Below are 20,726 nucleotides of genomic sequence, written 5' to 3'. Positions count from 1 at the left end.
AGAGGATAAAGAGGATCTTGTGGTGTTTTAACTTCCTTTCAGAAAAAAACCAACACCCAAAACTCTGCAACATAATAAGGACTTCCTAAAACATGTCATCCAGAATTAACAGTATATAATTAAAAATTGCCAGACATGTGAAGAAGCAGGAAAATGTCATCCATAATCAAGAGAAAAAGCAGCCAATAAAAATAGGTCCACAGATACATAGATGTTATAATCAGCAGACAAAAATTTTCAAACAGTGATTATAAATATTTTCATAGATTTAAAGGAAAAGATGAACAAGATATGAGAGGAAAAAGTAGACAAGATAAGGAATCTAACAAGAAAGGTAAAATTTTACATTTTTAAAAAATAAATTAATAACAAAGTAAATTTAATTATTTAAATTAGAAACAAATGAAAATTCTAGAACTAAAGAGTATAATCTAAAATAAAGAATTCAGTAGGTAGCCTTAATAGCAGATTGAAAACTGCCAATTAGGGATGAAGTAAATGAATTAAGATAGATGAAAATTATCAAAACTGAAACTAAGAGGGGAAAAAAGATTGTAAAAGAATGAACAGAACCTGGGAAACCTGTAGGACAGTATTAAGTGGTTCAATATACATTAAATCCTTGTTCGAAAATAATATGAGAAAGTAGAGCAGAAAAATTGGGGCGGGGAAAAGCCTAAAATTTTTCCAAATTTAGTGACATATTTTATTATAGAATTTTATTTCCTAGTTCCAGCATTTTTAATTTTTGTGAAATTGGGGCCTTCGAAAATAAGTAAATACAAAAGCACATAAATGAACAAATACAGAAAGAAAGAAAGAAAGAAAGAAAGAAAGAAAGAAAGAAAGAAAGAAAGAAAGAAAGAAAGAAAGAAAGAAAAGAAAAGAAAGACAAGAAAAGAAAAGAAAAGAAAAGAAAAAAGAAAAGGAAAGGAAAGGAAAGAGAAGAGAAGAGAAGAGAAGAGAAGAGAAGAGAAGAGAAGAGAAGAGAAAAGAAAAGAAAAGAAAAGAAAAGAAAAGAAAAGAAAAGAAAAGAAAAGAAAAGAAAAGGAAGGAAGGAAAGAAGGAAGGAAGGAAGAAATATGTCTTCATATCTCAGAAGCCTTCTGTAGCTTCGCTGCCCCCACTCTGAAATGTAATCATTGTTTCCCAAAAGATTTCCTAAAAGGTTGTAATTTAGAATTTATATGTCACTCTTATTGAAGAATCTGGGAAGTATTAGTATCCCTGATAAAAAAAAATAAAGCATAGGAAATGTGGAGAGGGCAAGTTTCAAAAATCAAAGATCACAGCTCCAGGTCTCGATAACCAACAAAAAGTCTTGTGTTTTTTTATATTTTAGTCTGGAGAGCACAAATTAGTCATGACACCTATTAGTCATGTAAAGTGACTTTTTAATTTGCACACAGGCAGACATTTACACACACACACACACACACACACACACAGTTTAAACCCAGTATACACTTCCCTCCTCCACCATGTGAGCACAGCAAAACTAGAAGTCCTGCAAAGATAGCTAATTACACAGAATATTTTTGTTTTTATGGTGGTGGCACAAACAAATAAATGGCATTCAATGTGATGTCATATTAATTTCGAAAAAGAGACAAATTATTTTCAATGCATAGCATCAAAATCTGTGGGAATATTATTTTCCTTATTTGCAATCAGTTGTATCTATAATTACCGATTAGCCAAATTTTCTTTTTCTTTCCTCATTCTGGCAAAAGGATGATACCTCCTGTGAAGATTTTCTGAAACAAGTATTTTACCCTACTGGCACATGGAAACGGTGTCCTTATTTAGTACCCTGAAGTTATGCCTCTTTTACAAGGCATAAAACCCTTCCTCAAAAAATAAACAACACTAATGAATGTTCATATGAAAACTGGCACCAATAGTGATAAAGAAAACATCCGGCACATTCTGTAAATACCTATTTGGGGGGGGGGGGTCATATAAAAGTCCCAGGAGCTGGAAGGAGACTTTTAGAGTCAGGCAACTTGAGTTTTGCAACTGATCTTTGTTCCTCACTTCTAAAGGATGACTTCTGACTATTTGCTCACATGCAGCTCGTCTGAGTCTTATGCCGGGGCTCCTAATGGCGCCACTGTTTCTACCTGTTCTATGGAAACCACTTGTCTTCCCAGCACCTGTGCTACACCCAGATGCCAGACTCCGAGCTTCCTACCCAGGTCTTGCTTGCCAGCGGGTTGCCTCGCACCATGCTACCTCGCTGGGAGTTGTAATGTTCCGTGCGTGGTGGGGAACTCTACTTGGTGTGAGGATGGGATGTTCAACAGCAATGAGAAGGAGACAATGCAGTTCCTGAATGACAGACTCGCCAGCTATCTGGAGAAGGTGCGTGCCCTGGAGGAGATGAATGCAGAGCTGGAATGCCGGATCAGAGAACAGTGTGAAGGCGACATCCCACTGGTGTGCCCCGATTATCAGTGTTACTTTGACACCATTGAAGATCTCCAACAAAAGGTCTGGTGTCTCCTTGTCCTAATGGTCCACCTTCCCAAACTGCGGTTTGCTTTGTCTTTATACTAGAACAGGCTGTTCTGTGGAAGGAATCTAGGGAAAAGGGACTTCCACGTGGTAATCTGATATAGAAGAAAGGGCGCTGGACTAAAGGTCAGGAAACAGCACTCACCCCAGTGCTGTCACTAATTATTAAGTGACCATAATGAATTCCCTTATTTCTAGAGTTTACCTTTATCATCTACAGAATGAGGAAAGGCGATGATGATGTATCTAAAATTACTTCTTAGGTAACACTGTGCATCTATATTATTTTTAACATAAAATATTGAAATGCCATCTTTTTAATCATATAATTTCACCTAATATTCATTTTCTTTTCTTACTGATGAATTTTTATTATCATGGATGGGGATATAGTCATAATACAAACTACTTATGGAGAAAAATTTAACTGAGTTCAACTGCCAAGGAATATTGCAAAATGTCTTAGGTCATTAAAAAAACGAAACATTTTATCTATTTCATTTATAAATTTGTACTCCTTTTTTCTTCGCAAAGTGATATGGTTAATAAGAAAAGCAGGCTAAATAATGGCTGAACTGTTAAATGAACAGATATTTAGGTATCTTTCAAAGAACCATTTATTATTTAATACCTTGCTTCCCAGATCTTGTGCACGAAGGCAGAGAATTCTAGACTTGCTGTACAGCTCGACAACTGCAAACTGGCGGCTGATGACTTTAAGTCAAAGTAAGTTTTGTTTAAATTTGAAAGTTATTTATGATCACACTTCTCTCTCTCTCTTCCTCGCTCTCTTACACACACACACTAAAAATATTCTCTATATAGTGTTTTTTTTTAAGCTAACAATGCTTGCAAAGCTCAAATTTATCATTATTTGAATATAAAAGAAATTACAGCATGCAGCTTCCTTGAGTCTATGTGTCACTTGTCGATATGACTCAGCACATTGCCCAGTACCTAGCAAAGCGAGCATTGGCTATATCTCTCTTGCTATGAAAGGTACGAGTCTGAACTGTCTCTTCACCAGCTGGTAGAGACTGACATCGGCAGCCTGCGTGGGATCCTGGGTGAGCTGACCCTGTGCAAAGCCAATCTGGAGGCCCACGTGGAGTCTCTGAAGGAAGATCTCCTTTGCCTTAAGAAAAACCATAAAGAGGTGAGGAAAGTAGCCAAAATCGCTCAAAGAATGTTAAGACTGACAAATTGAACTGATAGATTTTGTGTGTACACATAAACGTAAATGTTGCTAAAACGAAATTACTCAAGGCACCATCACTATTCAGCCTGATCATTCCAATGTGTCTCTGAGTGTAGCTGTGAAATGATCTCCAGCCAGTGCCACACAAGGGAACCAAACTCCACCTGCCATTGCTTTTGTGGGGGAGGTCACTCCACAGATGGCTTTCTTTGGAGGCTTGTGCCACGCCTAACTCTAATCCATAAGGTATGAAAATCGGCCTGATAAACATGGAATGTGAAGACCGTTTCACAAGGGGGATAAAGTATCCTTGCAATATTTGGACCAATATTTTTAAATATTCTGCATCTATAAATTTTTTTAGATCATACAATATGGAGTGTATGATTATCTTATACTGATGAAGCTAAAAAGTGAAAAGCTAAATAATGTAACAAAGTATATTTTCCCTTTGAACATCTGTTGATGATAATAGCAGCTAGCATTTATTGAGGTCTTACTATGTGCCAAAAACTTTTATAAGTGATTTTTATACATATTAACTCATATATCTCACGCTTACTCTCTGGAGAAGGTAATACTATTATACCCATTTTTCAGATGAAGAACTTGAGTGATGGAAAGAGATTCAACCTAAGCAATCTGATTCTAAATCCTACACTTTTGCTTAGTGCTCTAAAACACAAAAATGGAATGCCGCTGGGATGTCTAGGTGATTTTTTATTTCCCACCACTCTGTGACATTCTTTACTTCACTGCCACTTTCAGGAGGTCAACTTGCTTCATGGACAGCTTGGTGACCGACTCACTGTGGAGCTAAACAGTGACCCCACCATGGACCTCAACAGCGTCCTGGATGAGATGCGCTGTCAGTATGAAACGGTGCTCGCCAACAACCGCAGAGACGCGGAAGAATGGTTCACCATTCAGGTCAGCACCTGGCGCAATACAACGACAGGCTTCCAGGCTTCTGCCTTATTTGCATTCTCTAATTTAATCGTGCCTGTGTTTCAGACGCAGGAGCTGAATCAGCAGCAGCTGTCCAGTGCAGAGCAGCTGCAGGGCTGCCAGACAGAGATCTTGGAACTGAAACGCACAGCCAATGCTCTGGAAATTGAGCTCCAAGCACAGCAAAGCCTGGTGTGTAAGGGAAAGACAGCCTTGCCACTGAAGAATCAGGCACTAAGATACCACCCCCTCTTCCATAACCCAACACAGAGACTCACACAGTTCATGTGGCAGAAAATCTCCTAATTGCAAGGATGATATTTCCGTGCCTTTCCCAAGTATCAGCTATAAGCAGTAGTGATAGGTCAACAGCTTATACTGCCCCTATAGGATTCTCTGACCTTCCTTCTTGGTCTTGAACATGACCCTACAGCACCCTCCAGAGAGAGGGAGAGAAAAGAAAGGGCAGAAGCAGAAAGAGAGAGGAACCTCTGAGCCAAAGGCAGTCAAGCATTCCAGTGGGTTTTAACTCCTTTGGAATCGGGTCAATTTTCCAAGCTCACCATCATATCAAAAACAAAGAATGGTATTCATACTTTACCTTCTACCACTATCCTAAACTTTCCCAGAATGCATGCCTCAACCAGACCTTTCACTGCACCCTACTCTACCCAAACGACAAGAATGTTATGCATTCAAGATTAGATTAACCCGTTCCAGTCAAACACTACTGTGTGTGCCACATTAGGTCCTAAAGAATCTCTCGGTGAGCATTCATCTTGTGAGAGGTACAACTTAAGACTCACAATAGCTTTATGAGGTAAATCCCTTTACTAATCCCCTTATACAGATGAGAAAACTGAGGCTCAGAAAAGTAACAAGGGGGTGTGCAATTTTTAAGACGCAAAAGTAGAAGCTGAATCCCAAGGGCTCTTCTCTTAACCGCGCTCTACCGCCCCACCATGCCACAAGCCCACATTCAGTGTTTCCTCTCAACTGCTGTTGATCCTCCCTAAGCTACACAAGTACGTTGCAGGTTGTGGTGATCCCAGTGGTCGTAGTAATAACTAACACTTACATAGCCCTTAAAACTTTTACAGGCACCGTTCTAAGTGCTTTGCACATATTAACTCCTATAGCATAGGTACTTTGCCTGGCCCACTTTTTATAGAACAAAACTAAGGCTCAAAGAAGCTAGGTAATTTTCTGAAAGTCACATAGCTGGAAAAGAATAGATAAAGGATCTGAAAATAGGCAATCTGGCCCCAGAGGCTATGATACACAGCTCTTTTTACACTATTTTTTTCTGCAGACAGAATCTCTGGAATGCACTGTGGCAGAAACTGAGGCCCAGTACAGCACCCAGCTGGCCCAGATCCAGTGCCTGATCGACAACGTGGAGAACCAGCTGGCCGAGATCCGCTGCGACCTGGAGCGGCAGAACCAGGAGTACGAGGTGCTGCTGGACACGAAGGCCCGCCTGGAGGGCGAGATCAACACATACCGGGGTCTCCTGGAGAGCGAGGACAGCAGGCAAGTTCCACACGATTATTTTCAAAATCGCTCCTTCTCACAGAGACTCATGAAGGAGAATCCTGTTTCCCCAAGATCTGGCCACGGTCAAACCTCCCGAATGTGTTCAAGGATCTTCTTAAAAGAGTGACAAAAAGCAGCTGAGGCTAATCGCAGGACAATAGAAACATTTAAAAATATTCTAACTTTCTGAAGCAGAATAAGTATCGTATATAACACGTCAGTCTATCTCCCTTTGCTCCTGTCTCCCGATAAAGGGGAATCAGGGATGTTCATAAGACCGCACTTGGAAAGTGAAGAAAATACATAAAATTTTATTCAACTGCCACTGCTGCGGCGAATAGGAAGTGACAATGCTGTGTCCAGGGATGAAAAGGGCTTAGGTCAAATGTTAATCTGCAAAGAGGGTCCTCTAGCATACAATTTGCAGGGCAAATTTTGGCATGAATTTTTCCGAGTTGACGTTTTATCCAGCTTTCCCATTAAGCTTAGTTTAAAATGGATTTTCCACAGGCTTCCCTGTAACCCATGTTCTACAACAAGCACGTCAAGCAACACTTGTGAGCCGTGCTCAGCATATGTGCTTTGCACAGTCGAAAACTGCTGTGTGTGAATGCTAAACACCCAGCACAATGGATGGAGGAACTGAAGCCAGCAGCGTCCTGAAAAGGAGATGGGGCTTCAGCCAGGGACTTCCAAACTTGAAACTCAAGTCAAGAAGGCTTTCATATCCTAAAATGGTCCTTGAAGCATTCTTAGTCTATTTCTGCTTTAACCTCTCCTACCTATTTATTTATGATATTCTAAAAATCTGTAAAGCTTTCTTGCTAATCTTGAAACGTGTTTCATTCCTATAGCATGATAAATATAGCTTTGTGTCTTATTACTATTGATATGATAACCATTTCATGCCAAGTAATTGTTTAAACCCCTGCCAATAGTTTGATTTTGCATAAACCTAGGCTGAAAATATTTTTTAACTCCTCAAATACAAATAAATTAATCCATGCAAAATGTCAATATTATAGAAGATAGTTGTATGTATCTTTCTGAGAGGAAATTTAGAAATAAAATATAATAAATTATATTTTATTTTTAATTATAAAAATATTTTATAGAAGCTTCCTTTATAAAAAATTTGGCACATGAAGGGAGGAAAAATCAGTCATAATTTCATACTCTTAACATCCATTGTCACTGTTTGAGAAATCTTCAGTTTTCTTTCTTACAATAGGTTTTCCCATATAGTAGTAATCATCGTTATATATACGTAGAGTTGTGTAACTTATTTTTTTCACTGTCATCTAAGCATTTTCAATACTAATAAACATATAAGATCTTCTCGTGACCATTGTTTTAGTGGCTGCATAAAATACCATGAGGTACATTGGTCTGTTATTAGACATTTAGGATATAAGAATAATTATTCTCACACATTTAAAAAGCAAGTAAAGAACTTCCACTTTCAGAAAGGTGAAGTAAAGGTACGTTTTCCCATTCCTCTTCCTAAGTATGACTGAAAACCCTGGAAATTACACAAAAGACAAATATAAGAAAACTTCAAAGGTGGCAGAAGAGTCCAAACCAACTATATTCATGCCTCAATATCCAAGAAACAACAGGCCAGTGAATTCCCCTTTCTTTCTGTCTTCTATATCTCATGTTGGGAGCTGGAGAAACCAACAACCCAGAAACACCAGCAGGTACAGACAGGAAAAACAAAAAACAAAAAAAAAACTCCAAGAAGAAGAGAGTAAAGGAATGTAAGGGGAGGGGAGGGAGGTTTCTATACTTCACTTGAGGTGATAAAAAGTCAGAACTAATAGACTATACTAAGTTTTGTGTGTGTGTGTGTGTGTGTGTGTGTACATATATATATAATGCAATACCTATAGCAACTACTTAAAATGCTGTGCAAAGAAATACACTTAAAAACACTATAAATAAGTCAAATTGGGATTCTAAAACATACTCAAGTAACCACAGAAAGGTAGGAAAAGGAAAATAGAGAATTAAAAAAACAGGGAGCAATCAGAAAATAAAGAATAAAATGGAGACTTAAGCGCTACCATATCAGTAATTATAGTAACTGGAAATCATCTAAACACACCAATTAAAGGACAGAAATTGCAGAGTGAATAAAAAACAGGACCCACCTATATCCTTTCTATAAGAATCTCACTTCAGATATAATGATATAGGTAAGCTGAAAGTAAAGGATTTAAATTAAAAAAGTACATGATTGTTTATAGCAGCTCTATTTGTAATAGTCTGAAACTGGAATGTACTCAAGATCTCAAGGCCATTATGCTGAGTGAAAAATGGCAATCTTGAAGGGTTACATATTGTGTGATTCTATTTACACGATGTTCTTGAAATGACGAAATTATAGAGATAAAAAACAAATTAGGCATAAAACAAAGGAGATTTTTGTGGTGATTGAATAGTTGTATATCTTGATTGCAGTGGTGGTTAGATGAATCTATACATGTGAAAAAATTATGTAGACCTAAACACACACATTGTATAAATTTTCTGATTTTACAATTATACTATAGTTGAGTGAGATATAACCATATCTTTGCAACTTCCTGTGAAGTAATTTTAATTACTCAAAAATTAGAAACTTTTAAAAAACAATGAAAAGCTAGACAAAATTTCACTTCTCTATTTCTATTTTTCTATTTCTATTCTTTGAGCACTCAGAAATAAAGTACATAATAATAATAGTTAACACAGAGTAGGTTTTTAAAAGGTCAAGATTCAGATCTGAAATTTTATGCTAGATTTTTCATATAGCCCTCCTGATCTAACAATAAAAAGTAGTGAAAATACTGAAAACAAAATATTTTCCAGATAAATAAACCCATGAAATCATGTTCAAACCCTATTACTCTTCTGATAATGAAACTGGGAAGAAATTTAATAATGAAGTGTCATAAAATCACAAATCTTAGCCACATAGAAATTTATACCATATAAATTTCTATCATTTAAGTTTCCCATGGTTTCTTTTCTGCCTTGGTTAAGAATGTAGCAAAAAAGCTATGTTTTCGTTGAACAGTTTCCTCAGCATCTATAATATTTTCGAATGAACTATAATTCCCTCTCAGAAAGATACACACAACTACGTTCCATGATATATAAAATTTTTCATGGATTAATTAATCTATTTGTATTTGGGGAGTTGAAAAGTATTTTCAGCCTGGGTTTACACAAAATCAAAATAGAACAGAAGTAGGAAAGTATCTTTAATACAGGATGGCCACTTTTGGGGCTCTCATGTTACTGTTAGCCTTTTATAACTGTTTTTATTGTTGTTGCATAGTGTTGTACTAAATATTATGTTAAAGACATAGTGTAAGTCTAGATCTGACCATTAGGTGAGCCATCCTGTTCTAAATAATGTTAAGACAGGAGTGCTCAAGCTTTTCTAACCATTATGCACTTGGACTAGGCAAATGGCCTTTCCTTTACACCTTCCAACAGTGATAAACACTTCTAAAATTCTAGGGGCATTAGATATATGTCTACTTTAGAAACGGTGTAATAGATTTATTTGCATAACAATAAGCAAATGTATTAAACGCAGTGATTGGAAAAGTACAGACCAAAATTATCATTCACTCTATGATTAACCAGACAACCTACAACAAATTAATTAATAAGGATGATGATAACTTAAAAGTGAATTATACATAAAAAGAAAGATTTCAACCAATGAAAACTCTGACATCTCAAAACAATACTGAGAAGCCGCCCTCCAAGTCGCCGAAATTCTATTTTTTCCACATGGTCATATGCAGTAGGCATTCCCCTGGGTTATCAAACATTGAAATGGCTGTTGTACTTTCTGACAGGACAATAAAACCTTCCTCAGTAAAATCTAGTAGTGCCTTAATTTTTGGTTAAGAATATATTTTCATAGCTTTAATAATGCTCTTAACAAGACACCCGTAATTTTAACAGTGCTATGTACGAATTATAATCTAAAATACAATGCATCGCTCATCTGTAAGAACCAGCGGAAAGCTTTATAGTCAAGGTTCTGTGTACAGCCCACCATGAAGACCCTCATGCAAAACAGGGGCTTTGAAATTTACCTGTTTTATTAAAATAAATAAATGGGACTACATCAAACTAAAAAGCCTCCGCTCAGCAAAAGAAACTGTCGACAAAGTAAAGAGACAACCATCCAAATGGGAAAATGTTTGCAAGCAATGCCTCTGATAAGGGCCTAATATCCAAAATACACAAAGAACTCATACGACTCAATAACAACAAAAAAACAAATGATCCAATCAAAAAATGGGCAGAAGACCTAAACAGACACTTCTCCCTAAAGGACATACAAATATATGAAAAGATGCTCAACATCACAAGCTATTAGGGAAATGCAAATCAAAACCACAATGAGATACCATCTCACAACTGTTAGAAGAGTTATAATCAACAGGACAAGTAATAACAAATGCTGGAGAGGATATGGAGAAATAGAAACCCTCATACATTGCTGATGGGACTGCAAATTGGTACAGCCACTATGGAAAACAGTAGAGTGGTTCTTCAAAAAACTAAGAATTGATCTACCATATGATCCAGCAATTCCTCTAATGGGTATTTACCCTAAAGACTTGAAAACTCATATCCAAAAACATATTTGCACACTGATATTCATAGCAGCATTATTCACAGTGGCCAGAACTTAGAAGCAACCAAAGTGTCCTACGATAGATGATCGACTAAAGAAGCTGTGGTGTGTGTTCATGTGTGTATACACACACACACACACACACACACATACATACACACAATGGAATATTAGCCATAAGAAGAGATGAAATACTGACATTTGCAACAACATGGATGGACCTTGAAATGATCATACTAAGCAAAATGAAAAAATTGAAAATCACATGATATCACTTATATGTAGGATATAAACCTAAAAGCAACAAATGAACAAGACAAACAGAGATTCATGGACATGGACAATGGACTAGTGGTTAACAGAGGACAGGGGGGAGGGGGAAGGTAGATGGGGGTAGAAAATTAAACCATTTCTTCAATTAAAAAAATTAAAAGGATGTAGTTCCATAGTGTAGCAGTGAGCACATCTGCTTTACACACAGAAGGTCATGGTTCGTGCTCCATTGGAGCCACAGTCCATGGTCTACAGCCATGCCACCCTGAACAAGCAGGGTCAGGCCTGCTTGGTGCTTGGATGGGAGACCACCTAGGAATATCAGGTGCTGCAGACATAAATAATAATAAATAAATAATAAATAAATAAATAAATAATACTATGGCCATGCCATTCTGAACGAGCCCAATCTCATCTGATCTCAGAAGCTAAGCGGGGTCAGGCCTTCTTAGTACTTGGATGGGAGACCACCTAAGAATACCAGGTGCTGTAGGCAAAAATAAAAATAAAAATTAAAAATTAAAATAAATAAATAAATAAGAAGAATCTCAAAAATATTGAAAAAGTCAAAAATCAATAAATAAATCATTTTTAAAATATGAAATTTACCTGCTTTAAATGCAAGAAGCAGAAAAATGAAAAATAAAATAAAATAAATGCAAGAAGCATTCATGACTCAAGGACACAGGGTCCTCATAGTGTACATTTAGTATTTACAATTTGTGGATTCCTTGCTGGCTCTGCAAAGGCAAGCACTCTCTCCCTACCCCTCAGCTACTGACCTGAAGCTCATCCATCCTCAGTTCTGCAAGGCCCCTTTCCCAGAGGCTCTGTCCAGGACAAAGCTGTAAAGAGAGCTCTTTTCTATCACCTCTAGACTTGCTCTTCCAGGAGAGAGTGTAGATTTAAGTCTTTACAGCTGAGATTCCCCAAAATGTCACATCAAAAAGAAGAGAAGAGAGAGAAGCACTGTGGCTGCAGCATCTGGAACATTCTGCCTCCTCAATCCCTGAGGCAGGGAAAAAGACTTCCCACAAGTCTTGAACTAGAGATAAAGGCCTGGTTCCACCCTGCCTAATGGCAAGGGAAAGAGAAAGTGCACCCCCTCCCATGTGCCCAAAAGGAAAGGAGAACCAAGCTCCCTGGAGTTTGTCCCAGATCATCTCTGAAACATCTTCATGAGGAAAGGTTGAGGGAACCCCAAGAGTACATATTCTGTGAGGAGACAAGGCAAGAAGAGCCTGGAGCACGGCAAGGGATGCAGTTTAATGAGAATATATGGAGTGGGTACAGGAGTCACGGGATATGGGATTAAGTCAACTGGGTCAAGATTGTAGAGGGTCTAGAATTCCAAACAATCAAGAATTTGTATCTTGCTTTGTAGGAAGCATTGAGGATTTCCGCACGGGAAAACAGTGATATGGAAAGGTAAATAAAGAAGCTCTTTAAGATAGTAGTAGAATGCTTACAGGCCAACCAGATTTATCTGGAGTTAACAAATGAGTTGGTGGTAGAAAAATAAAAGTGATTGATACCCACTGCTCTGTAAAAAGGTTTGGTAATGAAAGGAAGAAAGAAGATGCGTTCATGGAAGAAGTGCTTCATAGTTATGGATAAAATGTATTTTAGGATCAGGTTACATGCTTACAGGGAAAGGAAGATAGATCAGGTATTAAAGAAGATGTGAAGGTACAAGCAAAGGGGAGTATAACTGATGAAATGTAGCCCTGAAGGAATCCAAGAGGAATCAGTTCCACAGCACAAACAGAACAGTCAGCATGGAAGGAAGGGAGGAACATATCTTATATTTGTTGTTTTTTCTTTACATTGTGTGATGTGAACGATGAGCTCCAAAAAATATTCATGTCCCAATCCCAGAATCTTTTAATATGTTAGGCTACATGGCAATGGGGAAGTAAGGTTCCTAATCAGCTGACCTTAACATAGGAAGATTACCCTCGATGATATTAGTGGGAGCAGTATAACCATGATTCCTGAAATGGGGAAGAGAGACGCAGAAGAGTCAGTGTCAGAGTGACACATGTGAGAAAAACTTGACTGGCCATTGCTGGCTTTGAAGATAGAAGGGGACCGTGAGCCAAGGAATGTGGGCAGCCTCTAGAAGCTGGAAAAGGCAAGGAAATTATTCTTTTCTAGAGTCTCCATAAAGGATCAGGAACGAATAACTTAAGAAAATGCTGAGTAAGTATTCCTTGAAAGAACACAGATACTTTTCAAAGGATTACATTTAAACAACAACTATAAACCAACACCATCACAAATTTTTAGCTAATGTAATACCACAAGCAAACACTGAACACCAAAAATGTTATCAAATGCGGGCTTTGGGAAAAACCATCCTCCTTCAAGAATTTTCTTGTTAGCATTCAAACCCTACCCAGAAAGCTAAAACAACAATTCAAAAATTGCCTTAAAAACAGCCTTATTTAAGATTAACATAGTAATCCAGACTCACAATAAAAATGGGAAAACAACTGGGCAGAACAAAAGACAGAAAAAAGAAGAAAAGAAAACGGGAAAATCATTTGGGCAGAACAAAATAAAATACTGATTTTTAAGTTCACACTGATAATAATTAAATACCAATAGTTTCCCTTTTCTAGAGAAGAAAGGGGAAAAAAAGAATGGACTCACTCCTGATCAAGCTCAATGCCAGGTGAGGAGGTCAACAAGGACTTAATGAACTCAATATGCTCACACCTACTTAATAATTGATGCTGTTAGAACTGTGACAGCAGTTCCTTTTGAAGACATAATGTGAAGCTCTGAATCCAATGACAAGTAGTAGTTGTGGTGGGTAATAACTTAGTAACAGTCTAAATGCACATTTTTATGAGACAGGTAACTCTTCTCAGGCAAGTAAAAAGCAGATTAATGAGATGTTCCTATGGGATTTGATAGAAACATTAAGAAAGAAAACATCCTGCCTGCAGTGACACCACCTCGGAAAGGCTATATAAGCACTTCAAAGAGGAAAAAGCCACAAGAGACTTGGAATTTAGACGCGACTGCAGTAGCTTGAGCTTTGGATCTGGGAACCACAGACTGAAATAGCCAAAGCTGGGCACACACACCATGGATACCAAGGGCTGTACAACTATTTCTTCTTCAACACCATGCCAAAGCTGCTCTAGGATTACAAATTTTAGGATCATCTCTTCTAACACCGGGTGCCAGCGTGGTGGTCTTGAAGCCAACAGCTGCCAACCAACTGGCCATATTCTGAGAATTCTCCAGTCCCAGAGCTGCCAACCCACTCCTTGCTTCTGTCCCATGCCCATCTGTCTGGATGACTGTGGCTGGCATGGTGAAGGCATCAACAGTAATGAGAAAGAGACCATGCAAACCTTGAACGACCGCCTTGCTAACTACCTGGAAAAGGTGCGAATGCTGGAACGAGAGAACACGGAACTGGAGAGTAAAATCCAGGAAGTGTGTAACAAAGAGCTGCCAGTCAGATGTCCTGATTACCTGTCCTACTACGCCACCATTGAGGAGCTCCAGCGGAAGGTAAGATTCTTAGGAATCTGCATAATCAAGTTGTGAATGGATGTTCTCCAAGTAATAGTCACATGCTAAACTTTAATGTTTTTAGTTCCTTTTATGCTGAAAAAAAGAGTAAATCTAGTAAACGAAATTGTCATCTTGAAGCAATAATTTAGAGTTCTAGAGTTTTTCACTTTCCAGAAATACACACTCTGCTCTTATAACCAGAAACTCAGGACCAAAATGTGTTAAGAACCCATTGCTGTCATTTCTTTAACAAAAAGGAAAACAGGGATTTGAGAAAATGAATTTTTAATGTTCCAAATAATTCATTTTTATCCATCATTTCAACCATCACCACTTTTTCCCTTTAATGCTCATTTCATCATCTCCAAATTATTTGAACAGTTTCTTCCCACACCAAACCTAAGATTTCCATTCAAAGTGATATGCTGCTGCTACATGTACTATATTTATTCTGTTTACTTGTTCAACGAATATTACTGAGCACCAACAACAAGGCGCCAAGACATTATTCTAAATTTGGGGAATCTATTTGTGAACTAAAAATGTCTACATTCTAGTAGATCGTGGTATGTTATGCAAATTTAAGGTGGATTTTATATTTTAATGGTAAAACATCTATAGAACTTTTTATTAATTTCTGCTGAACTTTTAGGAAAATAAAAACTCTGACTTTCTAAAGCATCCCCGGCTTCCTAAGCATAGCTTTGAAAAGCCTAACCAGCCTTCTGCTATTGACTGAAACACACACCAGCCCGTTGGGTTTTAAGGAAGATCTCGGTGTTTGTCTTGGTGTTGTCTCATTTGTGTGTACGACTTCTTAATTCTAGATCTTATGTACCAAGGCTGAGAATTCCAGACTGGTCTCACAAATTGACAACACCAAACTGGCTGCTGATGACTTGAGAGCCAAGTAAGCCCACCCAACACTGTCGTTTGTGACAGAATTCACGCCGTCTGATGCTAACCACTCCCAATAAGATTATCCCGAAGTCTGCTAACCTCCCTGCCCCATGCCATGTTGGCACTAGCCTAAAAAATACCTTCAAATTCAATGAAGATTAAGATTAATAACTGCTCACATGTATACAGTATCTGTACGTTATAACATAAACCTATCTGATTACCCTCTCAATAATTTAGTAAAACAGGTAGGGCAAATATACTGTTAACCCATTTAAGGTGAGAAAACTGATTAATGGGATTCAGCTACTTATGCAAAGGCATACAACCAGTACAAGACAGAGCCAAAACTTGGGCTCAAGCTTTCTAAGTCCTAATCCAATGCTCTTCCTACTTATACTGCATCACCTCCAGGGATGGGGGAAGGAGGATAAATTTCCTCATTTCAAAGAATAGCAATATAGCATCACTCTGGCAAACTGATATAGGAATATAATTAAGTGATGATGTTCATCAAGTGGTTTCACATCTAAGGAGAATAACACCCACAAGAGAACTACAGTAAATGAGAGGCCCAGAGGCAAATGTGGAAGGGAGTTCTGCTTAGTTTGCTTTATACTATCTACATTTTAATGCCTTTCATTTCATGTCTCATTTTTAAAGGTATGAAGCTGAGGTGTCCCTACGCCAGCTGGTGGAGGCAGATGCCAACAGCCTACAACAGATCCTGAATGCACTGACCCTGGGCAAAGCTGACCTAGAAGCACAAGTCCAGTCTCTGAAGGAGGAGCTCCTTTGCCTCAAAAACAACCATGAAGAGGTTAGAGAAAGCCAAGAGAGTCATGAAAAGCCAAGCCTCTAAAAATAGCATCAAGTCCTTTGAGTTTTACTTGACAAAGGGTGTCTCCACTAGATACTACCCTGTTTTTAGCCCTGATCATACCTACTGCTACTACCACTGATTCAGTGTGTTGCGAATCTATTGCCTATAATACAATATCTGAAGATTCCAGTGTCCTCTCCAGCTTTTCCAGGAGAAGGAGGCAACCCAATTTTATTGTTCGTCCTCACAGGTTTCCCATCTTTTTATAGATATATTCTTGCATAGATTTCTGCCACTACTGGTACAAGTCAATATTGGCATGAGCCCATACTGGTGACTAGGAATTCTTATAAATTCCACCACTATGCTTCTCCACTCATTATTCACCTCTGGAAATGATCTAAATTCTTTAAACCTCTGATCTTGCTAGTAAATTCCTTTTAATGTTGCACATATTTGAACACAGACTCATATCTGAAATAGCCTTAAGTCATTTCATAGCATCTCAATAACATCCATGAATCATGTATTGCTTTATTGTAGGCTGTATGTCAGACACAATTATTGCTGTTAGACTGAAACGAGAACACAAGGTGTGGAGGGGGGGGGGTCATCTGTTCACCAACTGACTTCATACTCTTTTTTTCTTTCCATAGGAAATCAATTCCTTACAGAGTCAGCTTGGGGACAGACTCAACATTGAAGTGACTGCTGCCCCTTCTGTTGACCTAAATCAGATTCTACAAAAAATGAGATGTCGATATGAGTCCATCATGGAGACAAACCGCAGAGATGTGGAACAATGGTTCAACACACAGGTGGAGAGGATAGAAAAGTCAAAACCAATAACCTGATATTGCATTTCCAGGGGCCCTTTAATCCAAGTATTGTTTCCCTTCATAATATCCATGAAGTACTTGACTGTGTTTCAGATGGAGGAGCTGAATCAGCAGGTGGTGACCAGCTCTCAACAGCAGCAGTGCTGCCAGAAGGAGATCATCGAACTGAGACGAACTGTGAATGCTCTGGAGGTTGAACGGCAGGCCCAGCACCGAATGGTACCCAGCAAACTGACCAAACCTAGCACAATAGTGATAGCCACAGCCCAGCACTTCTGTGTTGCAATGTTTCTCAAACTGCGTCCCTCAGAACAGCAGTTCCACTGTTTAGTAAAGGGTCTATGGCCTAAAACAGGACTTAGTGGTCAAATAAGCCTGGGAAGTGCTGAATTAAACCAAAGTTAAACAGGGGGCCTTCCTGTGGGCCTTTGATAAGCTCATATACACCATGAATCTCCAAGAAGGGGATATATGGTATTGAGTATTACAAAACTCTTTTGACTGTGGACTTCTTTTTTTAAAGAATATCTCATAGCAACAATGACCCATGAAGTATACTTCGGAAACACTAAGAGAGCATTTTATTATATACAAAGTATTTTTACAAACTACCAGAGTTATAAAATAATCTTCTGAGAGAGGTGGCATAATTAAGTCAATTTTACAGATGAGGCTCAGAGAGCTAAGGTGATTTTCCCGAGCCAAAGCCAAGGTAAGTTTCAGCTCACCTATTTTATAGTTGGAGACACTGCAATCCTAAGGCATTAAATCATAAAAGAAATAAGATTCTGAGCCATAATTTGAGTTCCAAAGCTAGAACCGATTCTGCCTCATTGCATTGTCTCTCTGAAGTAGGAAATGTTTAAATGTTCTGATATCAAAGATATTATTAGGAAGACCTTGTCCCAAAGCTGGTTTTGTCACCAGCTAGTCATGTAACTGTGGGCAGTTCATTTAACCTCTTGAACCTCAGCTTTCTCATCTATAAAAATTGAGATAGGCATGCAAATAATAGGTTGTTAAAACCTAAAATTCCATTATCCACAAACTTACAGCATGATAGAGCACGAAAGAACTTTAATCATCAAAGTTTTAACAGTCATATTTTATTATACAAAAAATCCATACAGTGAGGGAATTGTTTATGGCCAAATGCTGCTCGCTTCCTTTTTAAGGTGCAAATACTCATGAGGTACCACAGTCATGGGGTTTTAATGCATAAGTGTGAAATAAGTTGGAATATTCTTTCTCTTATAGATAGGAAAATGTGGTAGGGGATTATCGAGTAATTAAAAAAGTGGAAGGTAAGTATGTACTTAAAAGGAGGCAAAAAAAAAATAAAGAGAAACAAGCTTTAGCATTGGTTATAATTTTGTTTTGGGATTTATTTGGTTAGTGGGTAATAAGAGGGCTTAGAGATTCATTAATCCTTGTCACAAACTACTGTTGAAAATGATACAGATCACAACTTACCTGGGCTTAAAGGTGTCATCATTATAAATCCTACTTTCCCCCTCCATGGTAGAGAGACTCCCAGGAATGCATCCTGGCCGAGACGGAGGCCCGCTACACAGCCCTGCTGGCCCAGATCCAGTGTCTGATCGATAACCTGGAGGCCCAGCTGGCGGAGATCCGACGTGCCCTGGAAAGGCAGAACCAAGAATATGAGATTCTGCTGGATGTCAAGTCCAGGCTGGAGTGTGAGATTGCTACATACCGCAGCCTTCTGGAGAGCTTAGATGGCGAGTACGTAAAATAAAAACAGCTTTAGGAGAAAGATGCTCACATACACGTATATATCCCCACTGGCAGCAGAGGGGCAAGTGCTTTGATCTTACTGGTGATGGAGAGCTTTAGATCCAAAGGTCTGTACACTCTCTTAAGCTGTGCCATTTGGGGACCTACAATTGTAACCTAGTCCAGCTGAGCTCCGTTTTTTCGAAGAGCCACTGCACTGGGTTAGTTCTTTATAGGTTTTTTTTTCGGCTTTTTTGAGTTTTAAAAATTACTAGAGATTAAAATGGTTTCCCCAAAGATGAATATTCCTGGTGACTTATAAGTTTTCCTTACTGAGATGAAAGTCTGAATTCTGTGAGATTAAACAGGATGACCCTGCTTCCTTTGGAGATATAGTCTGCTCAGGCTGAAACCCCTAACCCTGTCCAGCCACTTGTCCTTCATGTCAACAGCATCATATACATATGCATGTTTCAGCATCTTTTTTTTATAGAAGTCATAATTTTTTAAATAACTTGAAGCTAACCAACCCATAAGGAACTGACCTAGAACAAGGGTTCTTTGAAGCAACCCAGTCCAAACTAACACTCCAAAGGCAAACAGGTAAAATTGCTAAGGAGACCTCCTACCCCAAAACAATCAGTGAACTCTGTTCATAGCATTCTTTCAACTGGCATGTTCCCATTATACTAGCACCATGTTAACATGTTAACCGATGTCAACACCTTGAGGAGTTATACCAAAGGGCCTTCTTGACTCATCAAAGAAATATGATGCTTTCTAAAAAGACTTCTTACCATTAACTGTGTTTAACTCCAATTCTCTAAAATTTATTTATTGGTAGACACTCAGAAGATACTTTGGAGCTTCCTGATGAAGCACTGAGAATTCTTTCAGAGATGGAGTTCAAGCTACCTATAGTATTATCACTAACTCTCTGATAAGAAAAATTTCTGATTAACTTCCTTCCCACAGATAATAAGCCTCTCAACTTGTCCCTTATCACTATTGATCCTGTGAGTTTAGTTCCCATTATATCTATTCTGCAGATAAAAAATAAGTCAGGAGGGTTACCTGATGTATCTGAGGTCACCAGCTGGTAAATGACAGAGCTGGACTTTGACTACTGGCATGGTGTTTTTGCAGTGCTCTGGCTTTGACTATGAGAGCTGACGCGATCTAACATTTCTAAACCTAGGATGCCACTTTCCCATGGATCTGGTCTGAGTCTGTTTCTTCCACTAACCATAGTACAAAGTTGATGAGTAAGCATTTGAAAATACTTGTTTTGAGTGACACGTGTTAGAAAATTAACCACTGCCATTTTTCTCCATAGCCATTGTTGCCTTCCCTCAATCACAGGTAACTAAGTTCTGTTGTTTCTAGGTGTCCCTGTAACCCGTGTGCCACCAAATGGGAGTCTTCCACTTGCACATCCAGTAAGGCCAGAGCCATGCAATGCACAGCCCCAGTTTACACATCATCCTCAGCCTCCCGTGGGATACCCGAGCCCTGCAGTGCCTGTAGAGCCCTATCCCGACTCCTGGTTAAAATCTTCACCATCACCAAGGAAATTAAGGATGGCAAAGTCATTTCTTCTCATGAGCATGTGCAGCCTTGCTTCATCATCAGAGCTGCCAAAGTCTAATACTCCAAGGTGATGAAAATGACCCTCATTCATGAAAAAGAGGCCAATTCTTGCTTCTGCCAGAAAAGTTTAAGAACTCCCCAGTCCCTTCAGGTACTTAGTTTCTTACTACTACAGTGGGTCCC

General features: G+C 38.5%; 3 protein-coding genes across 3 annotated transcripts in view; 2 read left to right on the top strand and 1 right to left on the bottom strand.

The window, feature by feature from the left end:
- The window catches only part of LOC107513775 (keratin-associated protein 4-3-like), a 289,405-nt gene that overhangs the window by 154,511 nt on the left and 114,168 nt on the right, over positions 1-20,726 (bottom strand). The window contains exon 4 of the mRNA XM_036221990.1: positions 18,690-18,858. The gene's annotated coding sequence lies outside the window, so the exon portion shown is untranslated. The remainder of the gene's footprint in view (positions 1-18,689; positions 18,859-20,726) is intronic.
- KRT40 (keratin 40) lies at positions 2,047-6,809 on the top strand. Its single transcript, XM_036223351.1, has 7 exons — positions 2,047-2,493; positions 3,161-3,243; positions 3,517-3,673; positions 4,484-4,645; positions 4,730-4,855; positions 5,976-6,196; positions 6,710-6,809. The coding sequence occupies exons 1-7, from the start codon at positions 2,047-2,049 to the stop codon at positions 6,807-6,809; spliced, it is 1,296 nt and encodes a 431-aa protein (XP_036079244.1).
- Positions 14,217-20,601, top strand: KRT39 (keratin 39). The gene is made up of 7 exons (XM_036222000.1): positions 14,217-14,651; positions 15,482-15,564; positions 16,218-16,374; positions 17,034-17,195; positions 17,310-17,435; positions 18,742-18,962; positions 20,340-20,601. Exons 1-7 carry the CDS (start codon positions 14,217-14,219, stop codon positions 20,599-20,601), a joined length of 1,446 nt encoding a protein of 481 aa, XP_036077893.1.

This window comes from Rousettus aegyptiacus, unplaced genomic scaffold (genome assembly GCF_014176215.1).
Source record: "Rousettus aegyptiacus isolate mRouAeg1 unplaced genomic scaffold, mRouAeg1.p scaffold_m13_p_6, whole genome shotgun sequence".
NCBI classification, from domain to species: domain Eukaryota; kingdom Metazoa; phylum Chordata; class Mammalia; order Chiroptera; family Pteropodidae; genus Rousettus; species Rousettus aegyptiacus.
This window is presented reverse-complemented; position numbering and strand designations above follow the sequence as displayed.